The sequence below is a fragment of the Neofelis nebulosa genome, chromosome 2, assembly GCF_028018385.1.
Source record: "Neofelis nebulosa isolate mNeoNeb1 chromosome 2, mNeoNeb1.pri, whole genome shotgun sequence".
Classification (NCBI taxonomy): Eukaryota; Metazoa; Chordata; class Mammalia; order Carnivora; family Felidae; genus Neofelis; species Neofelis nebulosa.
In genome coordinates this window covers 215827034-215853203 of record NC_080783.1, presented here as the reverse complement: position 1 = coordinate 215853203, position 26170 = coordinate 215827034, and the positions used below count along the sequence as shown (strand labels likewise).

The following is a 26170-nucleotide window of genomic DNA, read 5'->3' as shown; positions in this document are numbered from 1 at the left end:
TGGCCTTCCGCCCTGGGAAACCGTGATGAGGCATTTGGAGAGTGTCGTGTAGCTGACACCAGCGAGCATGGTGCCCAGTCCCCAGGCCCGCGTCCCCGTGCTGACCGCTGGTGAACAGCCCCTCTACCTTCCTGGCGGTGTAGTCATGGGGCCAGAGCCCGCATCAGGTGTACTGGGAGCACAGAGGCCAGGTGGCTGGGATGTGTCCGCGTGGGTAGCCTTATGCTCCTGGTTTCCGGGTTCCCCTTCTTCCCACACGCCCTGCTCACCCCGCTCTTTCTCTCTCCATCCAATAGGCAACACTGAGTGCGCCACAGTCCACAGAGGCCGCCTGGAAACCTTCCTTGGGACGTCTCTCTGGGCCTCGTTGGAAAACTGGACGGGAGACCCCACGATTGATGAGTTTGCCTTGGGAGTCGGTGCAAAGGTGAAACCAAAGGCGAACATGGGTCAGAAGGTCACCGGAGGCATCAAGACTGTGGACATGAGGGACCCCACGTACCGGCCCTTGAAGCAGGAGCTCCAGGGCCTGGACTACTGCAAGCCCACCCGCCTGGACCTGTTGCTGGACATGCCCCCCGTGTCCTACGACATCCAGCTGCTCCACTCGTGGAACAACAACGACCGATCGCTCAACGTCTTCGTGAAGGAGGACGACAAGCTGATCTTTCACCGGCATCCGGTGGCCCAGAGCACGGACGCCATCAGGGGCAAAGTCGGGTACACGCGTGGGCTGCACGTGTGGCAGATCACGTGGGCCATGAGGCAGCGGGGCACGCACGCCGTGGTGGGGGTGGCGACGGCGGACGCCCCCCTGCACTCCGTTGGGTACACGACTCTCGTGGGGAATAACCACGAGTCCTGGGGCTGGGACTTGGGGCGCAACCGGCTCTATCACGATGGCAAAAACCAGCCGAGCAAAACATACCCGGCCTTTTTGGAGCCGGATGAGACATTTATTGTCCCTGACTCTTTCCTTGTGGCCTTGGACATGGATGACGGGACTCTGAGCTTCATTGTGGACGGACAGTACATGGGAGTGGCTTTTCGAGGACTCAAGGGCAAAAAACTGTATCCTGTAGTGAGTGCCGTCTGGGGCCACTGTGAGATCCGCATGCGCTACTTGAACGGCCTCGACCGTAAGTGTCCTCTGTGCTGTCCAGTGTGGCAGCATTCCTGGATTTCTTGTGTCCCCAGGATCCTGGCTGGGCCTGGCCAAAAGTTCACAGTCATTGGAACTAAATTGTCTTTAGATAGACATCCCAGCATATTCAGATCCTCAGAGGTCACTCTTGCCTTCCTCTGCTTAAATGAAGAATTCTAGCTGGAGTCGGCCAGATTACCTGATAGCACCTCGTGGATGGATGGATGGATGGATGGATGGATGGATGGATGATGGATGGATGGATGGATGGATGAGTGGATGGATGAGTGGATGGATGAGTGGATGAATGAGTGGATGGATGGGTGGGTGGATGGGTGGTTGGATGGATGGATGGATGATGAATGGGTGGAGGGATGAATGAGTGGATGGATAGGGGGATGGGTGGGTAGATGGATGGATGGGTGGATGAGTGGGTAGATGGATGGATGGGTGGGTGGATGGATGGATGGGTGGATGGGTGGGTGGATGGATGGATGGGTGGATGGATGGATGGATGATGGATGGGTGGATGGATGAATGAGTGGATGGATGCATGGATGGGTGGGTGGATGGATGGATGGATGGATGGATGGGTGATTGGATGGATGGATGGATGGATGAGTGGATGGATGAGTGGATGGATGAGTGGATGGATGGATGGGTGGATGGATGAATGAGTGGATGGATGGGTGGATGGGTGGGTAGATGGATGGATGGATGGATGGGTGGATGGGTGGGTGGATGGATGGACAGGTGGATGGGTGGGTGGATGGATGGATGGGTGGATGGATGAGTGGATGGAAGGGTGGTTGGATGGATGGATGGATGATGGATGGGTGGATGGATAAATGAGTGGATGGATGCATGGATGGGTGGGTGGATGGATGGATGGGTGATTGGATGGATGGATGATGGATGGGTGGATGGATGAATGAGTGGATGGATGGGTGGATGAGTGGGTGGATGGATGGATGGGTGGTTGGATGGATGGATGATGGATGGGTGGAGGGATGAATGAGTGGATGGATGGGTGGATGGGTGGGTAGATGGATGGATGGATGGATGATGGATGGGTGGGTGGATGGATGGATGGGTGGTTGGATGGATGGATGGATGATGAATGGGTGGATGGATGATGGATTGGTGGGTGGATGGATGGATGGATGGATGGATGATGGATGGGTGGAGGGATGAATAAGTGGATGGATGCATGGATGGGTGGGTGGATGGATGGATGGATGATGGATGGATGGATGGATGGATGAGTGGATGGATGGATGGATGGATGGATGGGTAGATGGATGGATGGATGGATAGATGGATGAGTGGATGGTTGGATGAATGGATGGATGCATGGATGGATGCATGCATGCATGAATAGATGCTCTTTTTTTCTGGTTGGTCTGTCTCCAGTTTTGATCTGCGGTTGACCAAAATCTGGCACAGTAGCTGGGGGTTTACTATTGAGCTGGGGTTTGCAGTCTTCGGAGTATGAGGACCTCTTACAGAAATGAAAACCAGTGTTCTCTGTTGCTCATTAAACAGGTTTAGGGTCTCTCTCTTCTGGTGCTGGAGTCTTCTGAGTTGGCTCCTTTGGGACATAGTCCCCTGGAGGGATTTGTTCAGTCAGGATGTCAGGAGGCTTTTGGGGGAGGATCATGTGGATTAGAAGGAGGCTGAATCAGCAGTGATTCCCACTGGTCCTTTGGAAAAGGTAGTGGCCTTTCTCAGACCACATGTTAAGTAGCCCGCATGTGGCCACACTGTCCTCCTGGTTTAGGAAGTAGAGGGTTCCGTGGGTGGCTTTGTGGCTGGGACCCCATGGTGGCAGGAGGTCCCAGAATTCCAGAACTGTCCATCCCCATGCTTGGCCCTCCCTCTTTCATGGGTCCCTTCTACCATCTGCAAGCCCCACCTTGGAAAGGGGGCGATACAGAAAGCTTTGCCCGCCCATGTGCTGACCATTTTTAAGGGGCAGGTTTGGCCTGGCACCCCGAGGTCTAACCCCACCCTTAGGCCAGGTGAGCAGTCGGGGAAGCCCCTGCTGGGGTCAGAAGCACAAACGCTGACTCTGGTCGTGCTGCCTCCAAACCTTCAGCTTCTCCCATGTCCCTTCCCTACTTCAGCCTTGGAAGATACCAGAGAAAATATCCGGGGACATAAGGCAGAGGGAAGTTTTAAACACTTCTCTTTAGAAGTCTCCACTGCCTCTTTCCCTCGCTCCTTGCCCCTGGCTTTGGCTGGGTGATGGCAATGAACTCACCTGTGCAACCCAGTACCCCTAGGTCATGGGACTCTTGGCAGGAGCAGTCAGGTGTGCGTCCAGCAGGTAACCTCCCCCCAGGATGTTATCTCAGACCTGGTCTAGGGAACCAGGAGAGCAAGTTCTGTGAGTCTGTCTCCCCAGGTGATGGTAGTAGAAAGTCTACAGCCACATCTGCCCTGGGCCGGGAAAGACAGGGATTAGGAGAACCAGGCACATCCTGCCCAGGACCTAGGATCTCAGGAGCCCTGGCCCTGGCAGAAGAATGACCACAGCCCCAGATCGTTTCATGCCCATTCTGTGCAGCCAGACAGATGAATGAATTGCTGGGCCCCCTGTGTTGTCGCCAGGCCACTGGGGCTATTGGTCTCCATAAAGCTGTCCAGCCCCCCGGTGCCCTCCAGGAACAGGTCCATCAGTGTTGTGTGTTTGCAGGGCTCCACTGTTCCCGTGGCCAGCTCTAATACAGAACACAGACCCCTGAGTGGCCCGGAGGGGACTAGCCTGTTCACCGTGGCAAGTCAGGGCACACTCACCCCGAACTGTTCCTCTGCTGAGTCAGGGTGAGACCCAAAACAGTCCTGGAGGCCCAGACGGGCGTCTTGTAAAGGGGATGCCCTGTCAGCTCTGCCTCAGGTGGCAAGTCGGATGCTTCTGTAACTTTTCTTGTTGGGGAAATGTACAGGGCTTGAGGGGAGTGGGGAGCGGGCGTTGGAATGTGTTGTTGAGAGTTGCATTTGTGAGCCGGGTCTCGGGTGGAGACCCCCAAGTACCAGGTGGCTTGAGCCTACCTTGGGTTCTCTTGACTAATGATGAGGACCCCTCCCTCCCCCTGAAATGCCATGCTGTAGCCAAAGCCAAGTTTGCCTCCCCGATGGGCAGTGAAGACCATCCCTGGGACATCCGGGACGCGGCAAGGAAAGGGTTTACTCGAGAGGCAGTCAGACGAGGAGACGGGAGGGCAGGCCTCAAATCCGCCTCCCTGAAGGGACAGTCAGGGAAATTTAAAGGCAAGAGGAAAAGGTCCAAGTAAAAAGTTGAGCTGGCTTGTGAGTGTGCGGCTGCGATCAGTCCCACGAACTCTTTGGTTCCTGGGTTTTGGTGCCAGGCAATATCCGGACGCCCTTTAGCCTTCTCGGCTCCCCCAGTCCCAGTCCGTCATGAATGGGCCCCATTCTGCACAACCAGTTGACTTTGGAGGATGCAGATAGGAAGACCCATGAGGCTGGTACAATGCCGACAGCCGGACACACACACAGAATAGGATAAGTGCCAGCCTCGGCCAGCTCACCCACACCTCGGTTCCATACCGACAGAGCACCTCACACTCTCCTTCTAGGGAAGGACCACTCTGGCTGCTGGGTAGAAATGAACGGTGGAGGCAAGAGTGGCCCCTGGGAGGCCAGGGACGAGCCATGACAGTTGTCCAGGGGAAAGGGGACCAGGGCTTGGGCCAGAGTAGGGAACTTGAGCTTGAGATGCTCACTGCACACATCTAGATGGCTCTGCCAGTCTAGACAGTCAGTGGGACGGTCATCCGCGGCTGGACGGTGTGTGACGCTGGGACCCCGGGTTGAGCTCACCCAGGGAGTGAGCGGGCAGGGCTGAGGCGGAGCCCTGGGGCGCGTCAGTGTTTCGGGGTCAGGTGGATGGAGGGGTGAGGAGGCGGAGTGGCCGTGGGGCTTGGGAGGTGAGTGGTATCCTGGACAACAAGTGAAGGAAGGACTTGAGGAAGGACGAGGTCCAGTATGGTGACGGCGGAGAAGTGTCCATCAGCTTTGGCAACAAGGCCATCACCGGTGACCTTGACAGAAGTCGTCAGGGTTGGGGTGGGGAGAGGCTCAGAAGAGGAGCAGGAAGGGCGGTGTGTTCAGTTCCTTGGGCTGTTGGAGTAAATGGCCACCAACCGGGTGCTGAAACCAACAGAATGTAATCCCTCACAGTTCCAGAGGCCAGATGTCCAAAATCAAGGTGTCCAGGGTTGGGTCTTCCAAGGAGAACCCTTCCCAGGCCTCCCTCCTGGCTTCGGCTGGTTGATGACTGTCCTCGCTGTGGACGCATCACTCCACCTCTGCCTCCGTCATCACATGGCCTCATTTTATTGGGACACCAGCCATTGGATTCAGGGCCCCCCCCTACTCCGGCATGACCTTATCTTAGCTAATTACACCTGCAAAGATGCTGTTTCCAAGAGGGTCACATTCTGAGGATCTAAGTGGTTCTGAATTTGGGGTGGGGGGGACACTATTCCGCCCACCGTAGATGTGGAGGCGGCAATTCCAGACCATTCCCACGAGACCCCCGTGCTGCCTGCCACCTGAGGGGAAGGTGAGACTGCTCTCAGATGGGGTGCTCACTGGGCGAGGTCAAAGGGCGCCTGTGTCTTCTGCCAGGAGGGTTTGCTTTACCGTCCAAGGCAGCTGAGGAAGGGAGACTGTCATGGCAGCCCAGGTCCGTGGTCCACGGGGGGAGCGGAGTGTGACGGGCAGAAGGTCTAGCCAGGGCTGGCTAGATAACGTCTTCTCAGGGTCACAGCCTCTGGGGCGGTCTGATTTATTAGTCTGGGAAGTTGTCTGAGCCCTCCTTCCCCACCCACCCCACCCCGCCCAGCGCCACCCCACCGCACCCCAGCCACCAGGTCCTGCCCTCAGCAGGGACCAGCGGTTTGCAGAGCCCGTCAGCCTAAGTCGCTAAGCGTGGCCGCCCTCCGTGCTCACCCGGCCCTCCTGCCCCTGGGTGACCTCCCCCACCGTCCAGCCGCCTCTGACCACAGCCCATTTGTTCTGACTCCTCCAGCTTTGAGACTTTCTGGGACTGAAGCTGCAGCCAGAGGGACTGTAGTGTCACCCTTCCTCTTTCCTGGGGAGACAGGACCCAGCTTGGGCCCTGGGCCTGCCTGTCCCCCCCGCCACACGCCCCCACACCCCGGAGATGCAAAAATGAAAAGACTTACTTGCAAGCCGCAGACTGACCGTCCCCCAAGGGAGAGTCCCTGCCTCATGGGTCCTCCCTGCTCCCACTTAGCGTCTCCCACTAAGGAAGCATTTTCCCTGCGGTTCCAGCATTTTCAAAGTCTCCCTTTTACTGCTCCCGGATAAGTAAGTTTGGTGAGGTCTGTCGTGATTGTGGGTTTGGAGACGGCTCAGCTCTTTTCCTCAGGAGACTTTTGACTTGGTGACCTCCTCCTGGGGTCCTCCTGGCCTCCCTGGGTCCCCTCCCGGGGCGCCTCACCCGCTGGTGGCTCTCTCCCACATCACCATTCCAGCTGGACTGCAGAGAAGTGCCCTAGTCAAGGATACTAATCACCCAACCTGCAAGAGTTTCCTTCTGGGGGAGAGAGGCCACTTAGGAGGGAAGGGATTGTTCTAGACGCCCTGTCCCCCAAAACGCTGGTCCCATGAGGACAACTGGCTCTCAGAGTCGGGGGAGCCGGGAACCAAAGGTGCCTCATTACCCAGCCAGGGGTCAGGCCTCCTTCCCTGGTGGCCAAGGACAAGGGGTTGGGGTTTTGTTTTGCCTCTGTTTGGTGAGACCTGCTTCACGTTAAGGAGAGGTGCCCACATGCCCTGGGATGGCCATCCTCCAGCCACAACTGTCTAGAATCCAGCTCACAGAGCACTTGCACTGGAAGCTGCTTGCAGTCACAGGGGCGGCCAAGGTGACGGGTGGGAATGGGAACGTGGCTGAATCAGGGGCACTTCCTGACGCGAGACGCTGTCCTTGACCTCCCGGACGCAGAGTTCGTCCATTTAGCCTGTGAGCTATCGCAGCCCCGGGCTCTGGAGGCGTGAGCTGGGTTGCAGGAGAGCTCCGGCCGGCGTGCTGGGCCGTGCGTGTTCAGATAGGCCACCGGGTGTCCATCGCTCCTTGAGATGTGGAAGTTGGCGCATAAACCGTCCAGTTCCTCAACCTTCTGCTCCCATAAAAAGCACCCGATTCACTTCCCGACTGGGCGCCCTCAGTGCCCGCCCCTCCCATTCATACAAACTATGTGAAGTTTGTGACGAGCGCCTCAGCTTCCTGGAGATGGGCAGGGCGGCTGACGCACCTTGCACGATCATCAAATAAGTAAACTCTTGCCTTCCCCGCCGGGCGGCTTCCTCGGTGGGAGTTCACTGGGTACCTTACTTTGTGCGCGGAGCTCGAGGCAGAGCCCGCAGGCCCCCGTCAAAAGTGTTGAGGTGGGGAGGCCTTCCTGGGTTCTGTTAGTGACCAACTGAAATCAGGATGGATATTTTCCCCGGCCCGGTGCCCATCTCCCTCTCCGTGGCCAGTGCACTGCTGGTCTCTGCCCGGCCTTTGGAAAGCCATCAGACCGTGGCCCTGTGCGTCATCGTTGACCTCCTACAAGGTCCAGGGGGGAATGACCTGTTTGTGCCCTCACGGTCCCCAAGAGTGGACCCATCGGGGGATGCTCGGGTGACAGGTCCTAACGCATCACTGGCTCTGTCAGCTAGCTGCAGCCTCCGCAGCTCGTCCCGGCAGGTGGGTTATGTCCCAAGGACACATCCTTCTGGTTTCACAGCCCCCGTAACTGGATCATTCAGTGTGGTCCAAAGATGGTCAGGCAGGGGAGGCTCCCCCATATCACATAGCTGCTTTCAGTGGGCGGGGTGGGGGGGGTGGAAGGAGGTAGACGTAGGTCCTCATCCACGTCTGGGTAAACTGCAGGGGGCCGTGGGGAACTTCCTCCTCCCGTTGGCCTAGAGAGGGCCCGACTGCCGAATAGGCTGGACCTGGGTGTATGTTCACTTTCTAGCCCGTGGCTCTCCCCTCCCTGAGCCCGTTTCCCCGTCCGTCGGGAGGTTGAGGGGGGCTGCGGTCCCCGCCAGGCACACGATAACGTGTTCCACAGGCCATGACCGCTGCTGGGTGCTGTGATGTTCATTTCAGGTAGGCTGTCACCAAAAAGAAGGCAGCTGGGGCTGCGGGTTTGCAGAGCTCTGCTGTTTAGAAACATTTCTCAGTGAGGGTCCCCGTGGGATGCCTCGGACACCATTAAGCTAAGAGGGTGTGATGGGAACTCCCTCTCAGTCTTCCCTCTGCAGCCCTGCACAGCTCTCTGGCCACATTCAATGGCTCTTACTACTTTCTCAAGTGCCCTCAGCCACCAGGGGAAGCCCCTCGGGCTCCCCATGGGAGCTGAGCCACATCCGGGAGGGAGAAGGGACAGGCCCGATGGGGGCAGATGGAGAGAGCTCCTGAGTGGAGGAGAGGAAGGGCCACCGAAATCCCCCACTCGGCCCATAGAAGGGCCACTCAGCGCGTTTCCAGGTCAGGAACCACTGGGAGGCATTTCTGGCCGTCAGGATCTCAGCTGCAGGAGACTCTAGGAAGCATCTGGTCTGGATTCCTCATCGTACAGATGGGGAAACTGAGGCCCAGGCCGAGGGAGTGGTCTGCTCGAGGTCAGGCTGCTGTGCAGGGCGGAAGTGAGGACCAGATGTGAGGCCACTGGCACAGGACGCTTTACGACGCGGGGGGGAAACTCCTGTCTCTGTGGGCTCGCAGGTGGGAGGAACCGGGCCCTGCTCCCCGGGGAGTCTGGAACGCTTGGCCCCCAAGCATTTAGTGCATTCTCCTGCCTCCAGGCAGGGCTGCCTTTAATCATCCTGTGCTGTCCAGGAACCGAGAAAGCTTTTCACGGAAAACATTTACCATTTCAGCTCCTTCTGCCGTCTCGCGGTGGCTGGCCACCCGTGGGGGTTGCTTGCCTTCATTTAAAGCCAGGAATTTAGCAAATGTATTATCAAGCCTAAGATTCTTTTTTTTGATAACAGCTCTGTTGAGATGTAATTCACAGGCCATACAATCCCCACATTTAAAGCGTATGAGTCCATGGGCTCTGGTATAGTCACAGTTGTGCAACCATCACTGTGATCGGTTCTAGAACACTTCCGTCTCCCCGAGGGAACCCCGTACTCATCAACTCCCCATTTCCCCCCCAACACCTCCAGCCATAGGCTTTGCTCTTCAAGAGTTGAGGTTTTTTCATGTTATTTTTCGTATTCTGGCACACTCGTGAGTATTAGAAAACGGTGATCTGCTTCTCATTGGGGGCAGGGGATCTCAAGGGAAATGCTGGGTTTTTCTCGGTGTTTTTTTTGTTTTGTTTTGTTTTGTTTTTTTTTTTTGGTCACAGAGGAGTCTCGGTGTCAGGGGGAGACCCTGGACGAAGCCACGGATGCCATCACTTCAGCTCTTCCCGTGTCGGGGATGCTGCAGGGTGGCCCTGAGCAGCTCCAAGGGGGCTCACCTCCTCTTTGCTTCTGGGAGGAGGGCCAGGAAGGGTCAGTCCCGGGGAGGCGGGGAGAGCAAGGCCCACTCTGCCCCCGGCGGCCTCCAGGGCCTGGGAGGGAGTGACTATCCACACTCCTTCTGGAGCACACAGGCTGCATGCATGGAGCCTCCCTTGGGGGAAGACGGGCCCCGGCTGTCTGGGGACACAAGGACAGAAGTGCTCCTTCAGGCTGCAGCTAGAGGTCCCTCTCAAATCCAGGTGCCTGAGGCGGCACTGCCGTGAGCCCCAGCCTCAGTTTCCCTGGCCGCGAGATGAGATGCCCTGGCGGTGGCCGGGGCGGTCTCGAGGGCCCCGGCTGCGGAGCCTGGGCTGATGTTTCCACTCTGCCTGGCCTGGGCTCTCAGCTTCTCTCCGTCAGAGAGAGAAGAGCTGGGACGGAGGGGTTTCTGCAGACATCACACCTCCAGGCTGCAGGGTGGCTGGGTTTCCTCCACCATTTCTTACATCTGTCTTCATTGGCGGCGGGGTCTGGAGCCTAAAGGATGTGGTTGCTGAGCCCGGGCTGCCTGGATTTGGACCCCAGAGCGTAACCCGGCACATTAGGCCCCTCTGCTTCGGTGCCCTCAGCAGTGAGCGGGGGGACGGCTGCAGGACCCACGAGCATTGGGCTCACCTAGAATGATTCCCCTCCTGGACGCCCACGTGGGGTCTGGAGCTGGGCCGTGTTGGGGGAAGGGCTGGCTTCCGTGTGCCCAGACGGACGCACTGTGAAGGCTACTGCTCGTCCTGTGGGTAAGAGCAGGGACGGCCTGGGTTCTGACCCAGTTCCACCTCCTACCAGCATCGTGACCCTGGGCGGGTTATTTGGACTCACTATCCCTCAGTGTCCTCATCTGTAAAATGGGGATGATGATAATGATGCCTCCCTGTGCTTGTTAAGCCCCTCCGAGCAAACCATAATAAACCATCAAGGGAGGGGCGCCCGGGTGGCTCAGTCGGTTAGGCATCTGATTCTTGATTTCAGCTCACGCTTCATGAGATCGAGCCCCACGTCGGGCTCCGCGCTGAAGGCAAGGAGCCTGCTTGGGATTCTCTGTCTCCCGCTCTCTCTGCCCCTCCCCCACTCGCCCTCTCCGTCTCTTTCTCGAAATAAATAAACTTAAAAAAAAAAAAAAGAAAGAAAAACAAAAGTACGGGGCTGCATTTAAAAACTAAAAATAAATAACAAACCATTAAGGGACCCGGTGTTTGCGGGAGGGCGCACAAAGGCGGCCGGCCCCGGGCAGGTTCTCTGTGTTAGCTAATAACAGTTGACTTAACATGTAGAATGGTCTCCTCACCAGTTGTGTATTGAAACGGACAGTGAGAGTATCGCCAGCGTTGTCAGCATTTTCGTTCTGGAGCCACCCAGAGCTGCACTAACCTGCTGTCCTTGCTCTGTCCCCCCCAGCCGAGCCCCTGCCACTCATGGATCTCTGCCGCCGCTCCGTGCGCCTGGCCCTGGGGAAGGAGCGTCTGGGTGACATCCACACACTGCCGCTGCCCGCCTCCCTCAAGGCTTACCTCCTCTACCAGTGACGCTCTAGCCCCGGCATCGCCAGCACGACAGCCACCTGGTGCCACCTCACCGAGCTACCGCCGTGCCCCGCGCCGCGGGCTGGCATCTGGCCGCGGGAGAAAGCCCCTGCTCTCCCTCTTCATCCCGCCCAGCGCCCCTGCCGGACACGGACAGCTCGACCCAGGCCCCCCTGTCCCCCGTCCTGACGTTGGCAGAAGTCCCCTGCATGCCGCACAAGGTCCCTCTTTGGAAAAGGACACATAGAACAGACTCCTAGGAAGCCCTGCGCTGAGCTCCGATCTGCCCTCGGGGTGGCGTGGGCTACTCCTGCCACCTGCCGGGTCCCAGCGCCAAGCGCAGATCCCAGGGGTGCTAAGAGGTGCTCAGATAAAGGCTGGTGCTGAGGCCGGTGGGGCGACGCCACGGCAAACAACGCTCAGGACGTCAGGAACTCCCCACGGACTCCGAGGCAGAAGCAAACCAAGATCGGACCTTCCGCAGCGCCCAGCACCAGCCCCGGCTGTCAGTCCCTTGGTACCCTCTATTTATTCTTTGAACAATAACAAAAGCCATTTATTTATTCCATTTAGAAAGGAAACCTTGTTTCAGTACCCTCTCTCTGGAGTGTTCTGGTGGTCCCTTCCACCTGCCCCTCCCCGGGATATGTGTGTGCCTCACCTGCCCCTCTCGGTGGGCCGTGTCCTCACAGGGGCACGAGGGTGTCTTTGTTTGGGGCTCTGGACCTACAGTTTCCGGTGGGGCTCTGCTCCGAGTTCCCGAGCACGCCCCTCAGGGAACATTCGCCTCACGTGCAATACAAGAATCTTGGGGGTCCCGTCTGCAAGGGCTGCGGCAGCTCCCTGTGTCTCTCCAGGTGGCCACTCACCCCTCGGGCTCGGACATCTTTGCACGTGGTTTTATTTCTTCAGTCTTCTGGGGGAGGGTGTTGCTGCTTTTGCCTTTCCTTTCCTAGCTGAGATTTCCCATGTGCGTCGTCAGAAGCCCTGGCCTTCTGGAGCCTCAACCAAGAAGGGAGGCTGAGTGGGTCTCCATCCCCAGAGAAACCAGGGGCAGGACGGGCTGGGGAGACCACAGAGAGGTGGTGCCCCACCGGAAGCCAGCGCAGGCCCCCACTTAGTGCCCCTGTCTGGGCTCTGCGCCCAAGTGGAACAGCCTCAGCTCACCACGTGCCCCCCACCCCCAGAGCCACACGAGGTGCAGGGCGGGGTGGGACGGGGCAGCCAACAGAAGAGGGTCACTAGCGCCCTGCCACAGCCCCCCCCACGTAGCAGCCCCCGGCCCCTGCCACCGCGTTCACCGCCTTCTATCTTGAGGTCAACTCTCTTCGAATCGGACTTCTGTTCATTTCTGTACCAGTACAATAGATGACTTTATTTGTTTAAATGTTTAATATATAGACATATATATTTGTCTGTAAGAATTATGTTTTAAACAGCTGCTGTAGGGTACCTTTAAAAAAAAAAAAAAAGTCTTCCAACGGAGTATATTTTTTAAAGCACAAAATTGGTACCAAGTCTGGGTGAGGAATGTAAATTGCCCCCTTATTATTTTGAGGTTTTTTCCAAGGGCGGGGACGGGGCGGGGGGAGTGGGGAGGAAATCTTACCTGTAAGACTTTGAAAGACTTTTCCTCACTCCTGTTTCGGGGTGGGTCATGTTCTCATGAATGTTGCACACGAGAGAGTTCTATTTCTGCTGCTCCCAGCCTTACTGCCTTGGCCCAGCCGTCTCCCACCGACGCTGGATGAATTGCGGGCTCTTTGTCATTTCTCTGCACCTCTGTCCCCAAGCTTCCCAAACCCCGGCCCCACCCTTCTTTCCCCTCAGCCCAGAACCTTGTGACCTGTACAGTTTTGAAACTCCCGTTCTATTTTATGATGGTTAATAATAGTCAGTAACCTAATAAAGGAAAGTTTATTAAAAATACAAAGCCACTTTTGACTCCCTCTCTGTGTCTCGGGGGAAGGGAAAGGGCTGTGGCCAAGCCCTTCCCGCGTGTGTCCAGTTCTCAGTACATACTAAGGTGATCCCCAGGACCCTTGGGCAGAGGGTGGGATGCCCACTGAGGCCCAGTGAGGAGGAGAATCCTAGAGAGGTGATCCTAGAATGTCCCCATCCCTTTTTAGAAGTTTGTGAGCCTGCAGCCCAGACTGAGACTTTCTGAGCCTGATGGAAAGGATTCTACACATCAGTGAGAGCCCCTGGCTCATCAGTGTCCTATGGTTTGAGTTGACAGCGTGGGCTTTTTAAGGGGCAAGATATGAGTCCCCGCTCTGCACACTCGGTAGAAGGAGCCTGTCCCGCACTCACCTTTGTGCCCCCGTGCCAAGCATGCATGACGCTAATGAGACTTCACGGTGAACCTTGTCCTGCCAGCTGCTGAGGGCAAGACACCCCCCTCATCCCCTAGCAGAGAAGACAGGAGGGGCGCCTGGGTGGCTCAGTGGGTTAAGCACCCAACTTCGGCTCAGGTCATGATCTCGCAATTCGTGGGTTCGAGCCCCACGTCGGGCTCTGGGCTGATGGCTCGGAGCCTGGAGCCCCGCTTCGGATTCTGTGTCTCCCTCTCTCTCTGCCCCTCCCCCGCTCATGCTCTGTCTCTCTCCCTCTCAAAAAGTAAATAAACATTTAAAAATTTAAAAAAAGAGAGAGAGAAGACAGGAGACTCAGGCTTATTCAGAGGATCGGTGAGTGATCCGTGAATCTGCAAGAAATTTACTAGATACTATCTCATGTCCTCACTGGTTTCCAAAGAATTGGCAAGAAAGAATTTCAGCTCCCCATGGGCCTGTCAGGATCTCGCGGTGCTGTGAAAAGTGCCCTGGCCTGAGGGCCCAAGACCCTCAGGACCACAGTCCCGTGTCCCTTCCTCTGTCAGCCTCCTGGTCAGCTCTCCTCGAACCACCTGCACTGGCACCACACGGGAGGTATTGGCTGAAACGCACGTTTTCTCAGAGCCCGGCCTGAGATGAACCAGATCGACGTTCCTGGGGCCAGGCCAGGGATCTGCAGTTGTCTCGAACTCCGCAAACGACCTTGCCTAAGAGAGTTTGGAGACCACTGTTTGTGACTGTATCAGCTCTTTTGCAGGACAAGTCGCCGAGGAAAGGGAAATTCTTCTGGTGTGTCGGTGGGTTGTCCCGGCAACGAGCACAGGGACTCCTGAGTCAGACCTGGGTTCAAATATTGGCTCTGACTCTCCCTCACTGCGTGCTCTTGGATGAGCCTCCATCAAATGGCAGTCCTCACCCTGCCCGTCTCGTGGGAGGGTAGCAAGGGTGAAATGAGGCTTTAGAACAGGGCCCAGCACACTAGCGAGGGCGCTAGCAAACGCTTTAAAAGCTCGTGCGCTTCTGTTCTGGAAAATGGCAGTTCCTGGACCGGAATCGGTCTTTGAGAATGGTCCAACCAGCCCGAAACCAGCTTCCCGATAACGTTCTTTCTTCTCGGGTCTCCAGAGATCCAGGTGGGTACTGGGGGACAGGGAGCCCTAGAGACCCTCCCCGGGTGCGTTGGGAGGAAAGGGGTGGTCTGACGTTATTTTTCAGTCGGAGTTCACGTGTGGGTTGCAGCTGGGACTCCGCTAGCTTTGAAGGACACAGCAGGGGGAGGAGCGGGGTCAGGCGGTGGGCGGGGGTAGGGGTGGGATTGGGGGTTGTGGACGCCCGGGGAAAATAAGGGCCTTTGTACGGCCTGGAGACTTCTGGGGGAGCAGGGTTTCGCGTGGAAGGGAGCAGTCTTAATAAAACCATCTTGCAGAGCGGCCCATGTGGTTGTAATTAATACCCTGCCTTCGAGCAGGTAGCCGGCCTGGGGCTTGGCCACAGATGGGAAGAGCCCCCCCCCACCCCTCCTCCTGCACAAGGCTTCCCCACCCACCCTCCCTCCCGCGCCTCCTCGGAATGCGGACTTTACTGAACCATAAAGTATGCCGGGGGAGCTGGGGAGGGGGCCGAAGACAGAGCAGTTAGTTCATGCTCCAGTCCAGACACCCAAACATGGTTGGAGTCCAGCTGCAGGGAATATTTGAAATAAATGAGCTGCCCGGGGCCAGGAGTTTGCTGTGTTTTCTGTACGGGGCCATGGCAACCGGAGAGAAATCATGAGCTAGGAATTGGGCTCTAGAATCAACAAATGATGTCCTGGCCGAGGAGGCCCAGAGGAAGCCGCTCATGGCTCTCTGAGGGCCTCGCGGGGCTCAGCCGCCGGCAGCCGGGCTGGCCTTACGGTCCTCCCGGTGTCCTCAGCGGCATCCTGTCCCAGCTTCGGACCTCCATGTCCTCGGCGGGGCTCTGACCTTTTCTCTTTCTCTCCTTTTTTCTTTCTCTTTTCCTTTCTTTTTTTAAGAGAACAGAAAGCTAACACTTCTTTGGAACCTTTCTTCCCGGGCCAGAACACAGCAGCCGCTGCCAGTCTGATAGTGATTTTGCTGAGCAGAGGGAATGTTCCCGGTGGAAAAGCCCAGGCTGAGGGCAGCTGGCAGGATGGAGTCGGCACTGAGTTACCCTGGGTCTGTCTTCCCACTCGACCCAGCTGCAGCCCGTCCTGGGTCCACCTTGTAGGCAGGAAATGCAAAGACCTCATTTACCCCTCCCCTGACTCTTCTGAGGGTGGACCTTCCAGCCGTCCCTAAGACTGTGTCTTGTAGAGGCTCACGAATAGCAGGACCCAGCTTGGGGGCCTGAAGCTGAAGTTCACAGGTACCTGCACGTGAATCACTAGGGCACCTTCGGGAAAAAGCAAACCCACAGAAACTCTGATGCAGCACGTGGAGCCCGGGAATCTGCATCTTGAAACACTGGAACCGAGTCTGATGCCCTGCCCTGGGGTGGAGGCAGAGTTGGACCCAGGCAGACCCCCTGACCTTCCCCATTCCCTTCAGAGGCTCACTGGGGCTGTGACTCAGAGAAGCGTGGAGACCACTGATGTGGGTGGAAATCAGCTCTCCGTACCCTTCGTTTCAGAGCACGTGCAAATGTCCTGGAGAGCTGGGGCTGCGTGGCCAGCACCTTCCCAGGTGAGGAAGTGCTCGTGAGCCAGGCAGTCTGAGGAAAATACCAGAGTGGGGGGAGGAAACCTCAGCCTGGGGCCGGTCCCCCGAGCGAGCCTCAGTTTCCCCAAGGCAATTAGTCCTGGAGAGCTGAAGCAGGAGCTCGGAGCTGGCCTGCAGGTCCTAGACCACTGCCCAGGCACCCTGCAGCAGGCCTGTCCACCCAGGAGCTGCCCCTGATATTTCCCACGACCTCAGCATCACCCAGGACCATGTCTCTCCCCGATCGTGTCCCCGCTCTTGACAGCGTGAAGAGCAGACCGTCCCTTCTCCCTTCCACCTTTTGATAGATATTCCAAGCAAACCACGTTTGTGAGGTTCCTTCCCTTTGATTGCTGTTCCACAAAGTCACCATCGGGGTTGTGACCACCACAGCTAGAACCAACTTCAGCCAAAAAGCAAAGAACTTCACTTTCGAGCTCGTCTGTGCGTCGTCCTCATGGCCACGGAGAGGGTCCTGGGCTTTGGACCCGGGGCAGCCTGCGATCCACGCCCAGCTCCCCGACCCACACGGGACGGTAACTTCCAGCAAGGCTCTCAGGCGCCCTGCTGTCCCCATCTGTGACCCAGCAGGAGCACTTTCCTCCCGGGGAACCTGCTGAGACACTAGGAGCTTAGGGCTGGGCGCTTCAAGGTCCTTGGTGCCAGGACTCCGACCTCACCCTTTTCCACTGGTTTTTTACAACATTGAGCTGGGGCGCCTGGGTGGCTCATTCGGTCGAGCGTCCGACTTCAGCTCAGGTCATGATCTCGCAGTTCGTGGGTTTGAGCCCCGCGTCGGGCTCGCTGCTGTCAGCCTGTCAGCGCAGAGCCCTCTTCAGATCCTCTGTCCCCCTCTCTCCGCCCCTCCCCCGCTGGTGTTCTCCCCAAACTAAATAAATATTTTTTTTAAAAATTGAGATGAGGGGCGCCTGGGTGGCGCAGTCGGTTAAGCGTCCGACTTCAGCCAGGTCACGATCTCGCGGTCCGTGAGTTCGAGCCCCGCGTCAGGCTCTGGGCTGATGGCTCGGAGCCTGGAGCCTGTTTCCGATTCTGTGTCTCCCTCTCTCTCTGCCCCTCCCCCGTTCATGCTCTGTCTCTCTCTGTCCCAAAAATAAATAAAATAAATAAATAAATAAATAAAAATAAAAATAAAAATAAAAAATAAAAATTGAGATGAAACTCACGTAGCGTCACGCTGACCATTTTAAAGTGTATGCTTCAGTGCCGTGAGCACGCTCACAATGTGCAACACCACCTCTGTCTGGTTCCAGAACATTTTTATCCACCCAGGGGAAACCCTGTGCCCATTGGCAGTCCCTCCCCATCCGCCCGCCCCCCGGCCCCTGGCAGCCATCAATCTGCCTTCTGACTCGATGGATTCACCTGTTGCGCACAGCTGATATCAGGTGGATCGCACCCCCTGTGGGACCTTTTGTGCCCGGCTGCTTTCACTTCCAATTGCTTCTCCAGGGGGGGTGTTCCCCGACACCCTCCCCCAGTGCTTCCCTTGGTCTCGATTTCCTCATTTGTGAAACGGAGAGAAACTTTCCTCTCTTGAGGTCACCGTGAGGATTCAGTCCCCGTGAAGAACTTAGAGTGCAGCCTGGCCCATAGTAACTGGTCAGTAAGAAGGCAGCTCATGTAATGACTCATACGCCACACAGACCCTCGTGTGCTCGGAAGTCTTGTGAACAAGCCTTTCCTAGGAAGGCATCTTGCCCGGAAGTTGCCTGGGTCCCGGAACCTCTGTCCTGCTGGATGGGAATGAGATCAGTTTTCTCAAAATCAGCCTCCTAATCGGGGAGGCAGAGTCTGGGGCAGTGAGGAGAGAGGTGGCCTTGCTCCGTCTCTGTGACCCCCAGTTTCCACATTGTATCAGTTTCCTGTGGCTGCTACAATAAATCACCACGCGCTGGGGGGCTTAAAACAGCACACGTTCATCCTCTCCCAGTCCTGGAAGCCAGAAGTCCAAAATCAAGGTGTGGACAGAGCCGCGCTCCCTCCGGAGGCTCGGAGGGGACAATCCTTCCTGCCTCTTCCAGTTTCTGGTGGCTCCATGCCGTCCTTGGCTTGCGGTCACGTCGCTCCAACCTCTGCTTCCGTCATCACACGGGCTTCCCGTCTGTGTCTCTGTGGCTGTCTTGCAAGGACACCTGTCACTGGATTTAGGACCCACCCAGATGATCCAGGATGAACCCACCCTGAGGTCCTTAATGGCGTCGGCTAAGACCCCCTTCTTCACACAAGCTCCCATTCACAAGTTCTGGGCTTAGGACGTAGACTTAATCTTTCCGAGGGCCACAGTCAACCCTCTACACCTCTGAGGGCGGCCGTGAGGATTTACGAAACGACGCGCATGGAAAACAGACCCCAGCGCCAGGCCCGTGGTGGGATTCCCAGCGTCATCGGCTACGGCAGCCCTCCCTTCTGCCCCCGCCTCTCCCACCGGAACACGTCTGCTCTGGCACCGATGACCATTCTTCCGCGGGGTGGGCGCCCAGGCGGCGCGTGGAAGCCACGGGGCCGGGCACAGGCCTTGCAAGTTGGCGGCGGACAGGGCACCCGGGCCCTCGCTGGGCGTCGCCCTGACCAGCTACGGTGAGGGGTCCCGGGGTCTAGGAAGACACGGGCATTGCTCGGAGGCCGAGCCGGGGGACTGGGTGGCGTCTCGGTGCCCGTTTCCCTCCATCCTTTTTGGGGGGTACCAAAGGAGGCGGCCCGCATCCTGAAGCTTCTCCGGCCAGGCCGGCTCCACGGTGATCGTACAAGGAAATGGAATGTGAACCCCAGGCTATTTAAAGAGCCAGGGAGACCGGAGGCGCGGCTGGGGCCCGGCCAAGCAGGGTGCTTCAGGCCGGCACAGGCCCCTCGTCGCACATGGTTTGATTTACTGGAAGGCCACGAGCGACTCCACCTTCAGACGGAGAACTATTTGAAGCAGCTGCCAGATGTTGTGTCTGACTTGGGTTTTTACAACTTGCTTACTGGTTAGCAGCCTGCCTCCCGCCGGAGTTCAGCTCGCCCCGGAGGGTTCAGGGCCCCGGCGCCGGCCCACGGGCCTCTGCGGAGTGGTCTCGCTGCTCCCCACCCCCGTGCCGCCCAAACCTGTTCTGCCTTGAGTGCAGCCAGGGTGGGGGGCCCAATTTCCAAAGCGTCAGACCTGCCTGGGGTGGCCGTGTGGCCCTGGCCTCGGGGTGTCTTGCCAGGACCCTAAGCTCGTGGAATGTTCTGTCTGATGTTTACTCCTGGGCCCTCTGGGACAGACAGGGTCTAGAGCAAACCTCGAGACCTTGAGAACAGCTTTGCAACGAGGCGTTCCTTGGAGCGGGCCCTCCAGGCCAGGGTTGTCCCCCCCACCACACCCCCCACCCAGCCCTGGGCGTGGCCCGGAAGTTCTGGACACAGACCTCTCCCTTTCTCTCCTGATCTTCTATCCTGGCCCTACCCACTGATTTCACTTTGGCCACTTGAGACCAGCCTTTAAAAAAAAAAATTTTTTAATGTTTATTTATATTTGAGAGAGAGAGAAAACACGTGAGCGGGGGAGGGGCAGAGACAGCGACACAGAATCTGAAGCGGGTTCCAGGCTCCGAGCTGTCAGCACAGAGCCTCACGTGGGGCTCGAACTCACGAACCTGATTGTGACCTAAGCCGAAGGTGATCGCTTAACCAACTGAGCCACCCAGGTGCCTCAGAGACCTTTCTAAATGGAGCGTGGAAGGACACAGGGAACCAGGGCTGGGACCACATCTCATCCAGGGGGTTCTGGAAGCTTCCCAAACCTCTGGAAATTCTGATGAACTTCCACCAGAGAGGCACCAGGAGGAACGGCCGTCGGATCCAGGCCACTGCGTCAGGTCAGAGGCCAAAGCAGTCAGTTGGGATGGGACGTGCCCCACGTGAGACGGCTGGGGTTCACGGGACTCGGGGTCGGGGGTGTTTCCCAGCCCCTCCCCCTCACCGAGGAGGCCTGTGGCGGGAGGCGTGTGACTCGAGTGTTCACTTCCTGAGGCCACTTGGAATGACTTCTCAGAAGTTTGCTCCGGAGCACAGCGCGGGTGACAGGGGACGGGGCGGGGCAGGTGAGGAGCCGGGAGGGAGGGAGGTTGCTGTGTGATTAATCTTGTTGCCTGTGAAAGCACACTTGCGCCCGTCCAGGAACCCCGAACGCAGCCAAAGTGGACAGACTGTTCAGTCCCCTCCTGAAAGTGCCAGAAATGTTATGTCCACTGCGCAGGAAAACATCCTCTGCTAGCAGGCTGGAGTCTGGCTCTCCCTGGAAGGAGCCGCCTCTGACGGCCACGCTGGGAGGGGCCAGGCCTGGTGGCTGCAGGACAGAAGGAACAGCATGCCGGCCCTGGGACCCTGCCCCCTGGGGCGCCTTTCCCGGCAGCCCTAAGGAGTCCGACTTCCTGCCACCCACCCCCAGCCCTTGCCACCCCCCTCATTCGGAGTCCTCCAGGAAACCCGAAAGAGAGAGGATCATAAGCAGGGGGCCCTCACCCGCAAACCGGACACGGTGGCGGAATTTAGGAAGTTTCCAGGCTGGCCCGCTGCAGGGTGAGGCCGACAGAGATCTACAGGCGGGGGGACTTCAGAATACCAGTCGCTGATCCTGTGAGGCTGGGCATCACCTTTGGGGGGTCTCCATTTCCTCTTCTGCAAAGTGGGAAGAACCACTCCAGCCCAGCTCACGGTGTTGCAAAGGGTCAAGGAGAACTGGGTTCGAGGCAACGCCTCGAAAATTTGCAAAGCCCACACAGGCCCAAGGCGTTGTAATAGCCGTTGACGAGAGAGGGGGAAAGATAAGCATCTTGGATATGCCTGTGCCCCCCCGGGGACACCCCTCCCTCTGGTCCCATGGCTTCTCCTCGTGCCTCCTGCCGCCATCCCTGGAAGCTTGGGGGGGGGGGGGGGTCCCCTCTGTAGGCATCGCCCACCCCCAGTTTCCAGGAAAGATAAGCTGGGGGGTGGGCTGGGCCAGCAGACCTGCCCAGAGTCACCTTTAAAGGACAGGTTTCCTGGCCACCTGCGGGGGAGACAAGCAACATTTTCCTCCAGGAGGTCCTGTGGGAGTATCGAGAAAAGGGGCCACAGCCTCTGCTGTCCCGTTTGGCAAACACGTCTTGACCCCCTGTCTGTGCCGGATGGGGATTCAGACTCCGGAAAGCAGGCTTCTGAGCAAGGAGCCCAGTGGATGGGCACAGACCGGCAGGTGTGGGAAATGGGGCTCCAGGGGGGGTTGGGGGGAAGGATGGCCCCCACCAGGAGATCAGCGCAGGGATGCCCTACCAGGGTTTTGAAAAATAAATAGGAGTTTTCGGCGGGGGTGGGGATCGAGCCCATTTGTGCAGGTTCCTCTGTGAAACGGGGGTGGTGACAGGACCTGCTCGTGGAGTGGCTCTTGCTAGGAAGTATCTGCCACACAGGGAGTGCCATTTAAGGGTTGGAGATAATAATAGTAAGAATGCTGTCTGAGCTCACAGCCTGTGCCCCTCCCCCGGGCAGCCCCATGAAGGAGGCTTAAACCCAGAACTTCGGGGACCCGGGTCATTTATTCTGCTTACGTCCAGAAATCCTCCCATCTCTAGGCAGCTCCTGGTCTAGGCTGTGGCTCTGACCGAACCGCCCTGGGCGCTCCTGTCTTGAAATCCAGCCGCAGTCAGTCCATGCTCTTGGGGAAGAGCCTGAGCCTGTCCGTGTGGCTCCCTGAGCCCTGCCCTCTGGGGTCCTCTTTCCCTTGGAGCAGTCGCGGTGGCTACTCTGAGCCCACGCATTGCAGAGCATCCTGGGAAAGGAGGGGGGGTGCGGTTTGTGCGCTTCCAGGCTTCTTCTGTGCCTGGTGACGGGTCCCTCCGGCACTCACAGTGTCAGCGGGTCAGCCCAGGGACGCTGCCGCCATGCCTCGGGGCCTGGGGGGCAGTGGACGGCAAACCCCAGCACACCCGGGTAAATCGAGGCTGCCTTCTTCCTAAGTCGTTCCTGGGCGGGAGCTCCCGCTGGGCTCTCTCCTTCCCGGGGGTAGTAGGTTCCAAAAAAGACGCAGGGGAAAAGATCTGGGCTCCACCTGCAGCTCAGAGACTCCTGGGTGGTCCTGGGAAAACGAAACCACCTCTGTGAGCCTCACAGCCACCCCCTAAAGTAGACACGAGCCTACCGTCCGCCTCCACCCAACGCCATGGGCCTGAGAACTCGCGTGTGCCGGCAAAAGCACTCACTTTGCACATGCTGATGCATGCTATCCCCTGGACAGCGCTGTCTGGCGGGTCCACCGTGACCTCGGTTGCTCAGACAGGCCACACACACACACACACACACACACACTCTCTCTCGACCCCCCCGCAGTCTCCCTCGTCGGGTGGCTGAGGACAGTCCGCTTCCCTGCAGAGCTGGGTTCTCATTCGTTCAGGGGGTGCTGGGTGTGGCCCCTGGGGACAGGGTGGACCCCACCCAGAGCTTCTCCTATCACAGGAAGGAGAGGGCAGGCGTCTTCCAAAGCAGAGGCTGGGATGGAGACCTCGCGGAGGTGGGGCGGCGCGCCGGGTGCGAAGGGTGAGCCGGAGAAACCACGGAAGCTGAAGGAAGAGCACAAGGCCTCTGACCACAGAGGCCCCAGGCCAGGGCGATATCAGGGCAACGCAGAACACATGTGTACCTTTAGTGTCGGGGTGGGAGCGGGAAGGCAGGACAGCAGGACAGCAGGACGGCATCAGATACCAGGAGAGGCTCTGTTCCTTCCTAAAGCCCCAACCCAAAGGGCCGCGGGGCCTGCTCTGCCGTGGGCTCTGTCAGTGCCTGGTTCACAGAAGCCAGGCGTCCACACAGCACCCTGAGCGCTGGGCGCGCTCCGTCCCAGGCAAGCCTGCAAGGGACCCCCCAGCCTCCCCATTTCTCAGAAGCAGAAACCAAGGCTCAGAGGGGTGCTGGGACCGTCCGCTGGGGTGGAGCCGGGTCCCTGCCTCTGCCACCCCCACTGGAGCTCTCTCCTGCCCAGGTCTGGGCCCTCCAGCTCTGCCCCAGTGTGCCCACGTAGAAGTCTCAACCGCAGCTGCCTTGGCCCTCCGGAAGGGCTGGGTCAAGGCCACTCTTGCTGCCTTTTCCTCCTTCCCTCTTCCAGGATCTGACATTTCTGTCTGGAGCTTAGAAATGGATCCCCGTGATGCCAGCAGGGATGGGGGCCTTCCGGTAAACCTCGTGGCCACGCTCCAAAGGTCGAAGGGGCAGAATGATAGCAGAGGCAGTAATATCGAGGAGCTTTCGCTGTGCGCCGGCACCTTCCCAAACTCTTTCTCCCCCTTAGCCACGTAGTCCTCATCCTGAGACAGACGGTCTGTGTTCGTGCCCGTTTTACAGATGAGCACGCTGAGGCCCTGAGGCAGCTAAATGTGTCATCCAGAGGGGAACTGGCAGGCTCAGGCCACGCCCACCCTCGCGGCCACAGCGATCCTCGTTTTCTCTGAAAACATCCCGGTGTCCAAAAGCAACGTGCACGGCTGACCTCGCCGGTTACCTTGGCTTTGCCCGGCTCGGTATCAGTTCCCAGCTTATTTTTATGAGCCGCTTAATCTGCACACGGTCTTCTGTTCTCAATAAATGGGGCTGCGCATTCCAGGATGGCCCCGAATGATAACACCCGCTGTCTAGACGGAGGCCAGCCCACTGACACTATCATAAATAAAAATAGCTTTGTGTTCTAGTCTCTCACCAGAGCCCAGGGAGGGGCAGACAGACTCCCCGCGGGCTGGCAAGCACGGAGCTCACCCGGCTCCCTGCCCCCAGGCCCATACCCAGGGCGCCCCGGGGAGCCCCTGCCGCCAGGGGCAGGAGGAAGGAGGCCAGGCATTTCTGGAGAGGCACACAGGGACCCTGGGAAAGCATTCGCCCTCTCCTTGGCACTCCTCTTTCTCCGTGGCTGGCAGCTGCTGCCGGGGCAGGGGACACCCAGGTGGCCCGTGGGGGCTCTCACTTTGGACTCCAAGGGCAGTGCTCCACTACTGGTCCCAAGGGCCGGAAGACACTGGTCTGGGAGACACTGCAGACCCAGACCCCGAGCCACTTGGGGGTTTAAGCGGAGAGAAAGGCCGGCCCTCCCCGCAGCACAGACCCTGAAGCTGGCCGAGGTCCAGAACACTGCTCAACCCAGGAAGCAAAGGCACGCGGTCAGATGCTCAGCTGCATGCCTACTCCTTTCTATGCCATTTGCCCTCTGTGCCCCTTCTTTCATCCATTCGCTTATTTGGCCTCTACTTATTCCTTGAACCCTGCCTCAGGACCGCCCCCGAGGAGCCCGGTGAGCGTGAGGACTGGGTGCGAGAGTAGCAAGCAGGTGGAGGGACCTCAAGGCATCCTCTGAGCTCAGCAGGGGTTGGGCATAGCTGCACACATCCGTGCGTGTGCGGAAGTATACAGGTGCCGCCCTGAGCGTGTCCAGGCCAGTGTGGGGTTCACATAAAGGAGGCTTGCCTCAGCCACCCAGAGACACAGGCCTGCATCCTGACACTTACCCACACGCCTCACATAGGTCAGTTTGGATGTGCACTGACAACAGTGTCCTCACGGTTGAGGCACCCTTGTGCAGTACACAGCCTTAACACCTGTACGAGGCGGCCCTGTGCTACCTCCGCCTGCTTTCCGCCAGGCCCAGCTGGACTGAGTCTCTGGAGCAGAAAACCTGGCTCCTGCTTGGTCAGTAACATCTTCGTTTCACCCCCTAGTGTGGGCTGGAGAATCCCAGGGGGTCAGGGGGCAAGCCGAAGATTTACACAGAACCAAGAGGCAGATACTTCAAAACAGACCTCTCAGAAGAGGAAGAGTCAAAGAGAGGTGGGAGTGGCAATGGGCCCCACGGGGGTCAAACAAATGATGGAGGAGGTGAGGTCGCCCTTGTGAACCTGCATCCAGGGAGGGGCCGCAGATCAAGGGTGCATCTCACCAGGGACAGGAGCCGAGGGCAAGGATGGGGGTGGGGTGGGGTGGATAACGGCTCACGCAGAGGCTCCAGAGAGAGGACAGCCAAGGACCAGGGCAAGGGAGACCATACACCCTGAATCTTGCTCCCCTCAACCCCTACCTAACCCACAGGAGGAGCAAAGACAGAGAGCAGAGGGGAGCGAGAAGGGACAGAGCAGAGAGTCCGAACACTTTCAGTGAAAACCGAAAGTGAAGGAAACTGGAAGTCGAGGAAGGGACGATTTGACAGAGTGCAGCCGGGGACCGAGGGACTGCAGCCGTGTCAAACCACACTGGGCCGTTCGATAAACCAGCCGCCGAGCCTCCTACCTCCCCACGCGCTCTTGTAGCCCTGCCCTGACGTTGGTGGGGGCGGAGACTGAGGCGCCGAGGGGACAGGCTTGCCCCAAGTGGGGCTCCGGCTGGGAGGAGGCAGGGCCTGGGTGCAGACAGAGATGCTCTGATTCTTCCTGCTTGGTGGCCCACGCTGGCCTGGCACCAAGTTGGCATGAGAGCTGGTACTCGGCTCGGGGCCCCCCGGGCCCCGCGGCCTCACCCGGCACCTCCCGTGACTCACACCTCAGCCTCCCACAAGCAGTTACCGAAGACACAGAGGGTGGGAAGTCAGCAGGCGACACGCAGCCAGCCTCTATGGCCTCCAAGCTGCTTGGCCACCGGACGACCAGACAGGACACCGAGGACACCTGGAAAGACAGGAGACACTGTGAAGACGAGACCAGAAGCCGGGTTCCTAGGTCCGCACAGGGCACTTGTCAGATGCCTGCTGGTTCTCCCTCTGATCTCTCGGCAATGGGGAGCAGGCCCCCGTTTAACAGCAGGGAAACGGAGGCCCAGAGGACGATGGTGCTGGCCCAAGGTCACACAGCGAGGAGGCGGCAGATGGGACTCCACCCTGCTGGTTCGCTACCTTCCTGGAGAGCAACTGGGGACATCAGCTCCTGA

General features: G+C 58.3%; 2 protein-coding genes across 5 annotated transcripts in view; one reads left to right on the top strand and one right to left on the bottom strand.

The window, feature by feature from the left end:
• Nucleotides 1-13160, top strand: part of SPSB1 (splA/ryanodine receptor domain and SOCS box containing 1) — a 68510-nt gene extending 55350 nt beyond the window's left edge. For all 3 annotated transcript variants that reach the window (XM_058719186.1, XM_058719185.1, XM_058719187.1), the window contains exons 2-3: nucleotides 297-1139; nucleotides 11099-13160. In XM_058719186.1, the coding sequence (XP_058575169.1) occupies nucleotides 446-1139; nucleotides 11099-11226 (822 nt within the window). In that variant the 5' untranslated portion in view covers nucleotides 297-445 and the 3' untranslated portion in view covers nucleotides 11227-13160. The remainder of the gene's footprint in view (nucleotides 1-296; nucleotides 1140-11098) is intronic.
• A 7147-nt stretch (nucleotides 13161-20307) lies between these two features.
• On the bottom strand, nucleotides 20308-22495 carry LOC131505515 (uncharacterized). 2 transcript variants are annotated; one of them, XM_058719189.1, is made up of 3 exons: nucleotides 21826-22488; nucleotides 20762-21325; nucleotides 20308-20585 (listed from the first exon to the last, which is right to left on the bottom strand). In XM_058719189.1, exons 1-3 carry the CDS (start codon nucleotides 21841-21843, stop codon nucleotides 20376-20378), a joined length of 792 nt encoding a protein of 263 aa, XP_058575172.1. In that variant the 5' UTR covers nucleotides 21844-22488; the 3' UTR covers nucleotides 20308-20375. The 2 variants fall into 2 exon arrangements, with proteins under 2 accessions (XP_058575172.1, XP_058575171.1); XM_058719188.1 differs by having other exon boundaries at nucleotides 20762-22495.
• Nucleotides 22496-26170: the final 3675 nt, after the last annotated feature.

Bases quoted from the DNA above. Each gene is read 5' to 3' on its own strand.
- LOC131505515 (XM_058719188.1), bottom strand. From the start codon at position 21,697: ATGGCACTCCCTGTGTGGCAGATACTTCCTAGCAAGAGCCACTCCACG. The intron at 20,586-20,761 runs GTGAGGGCCCCC...TCTGTCCTGCAG, and splicing joins CCACCGTGTCCGGTTTGCGG to CCACCAGGCCTGGCCCCTCC.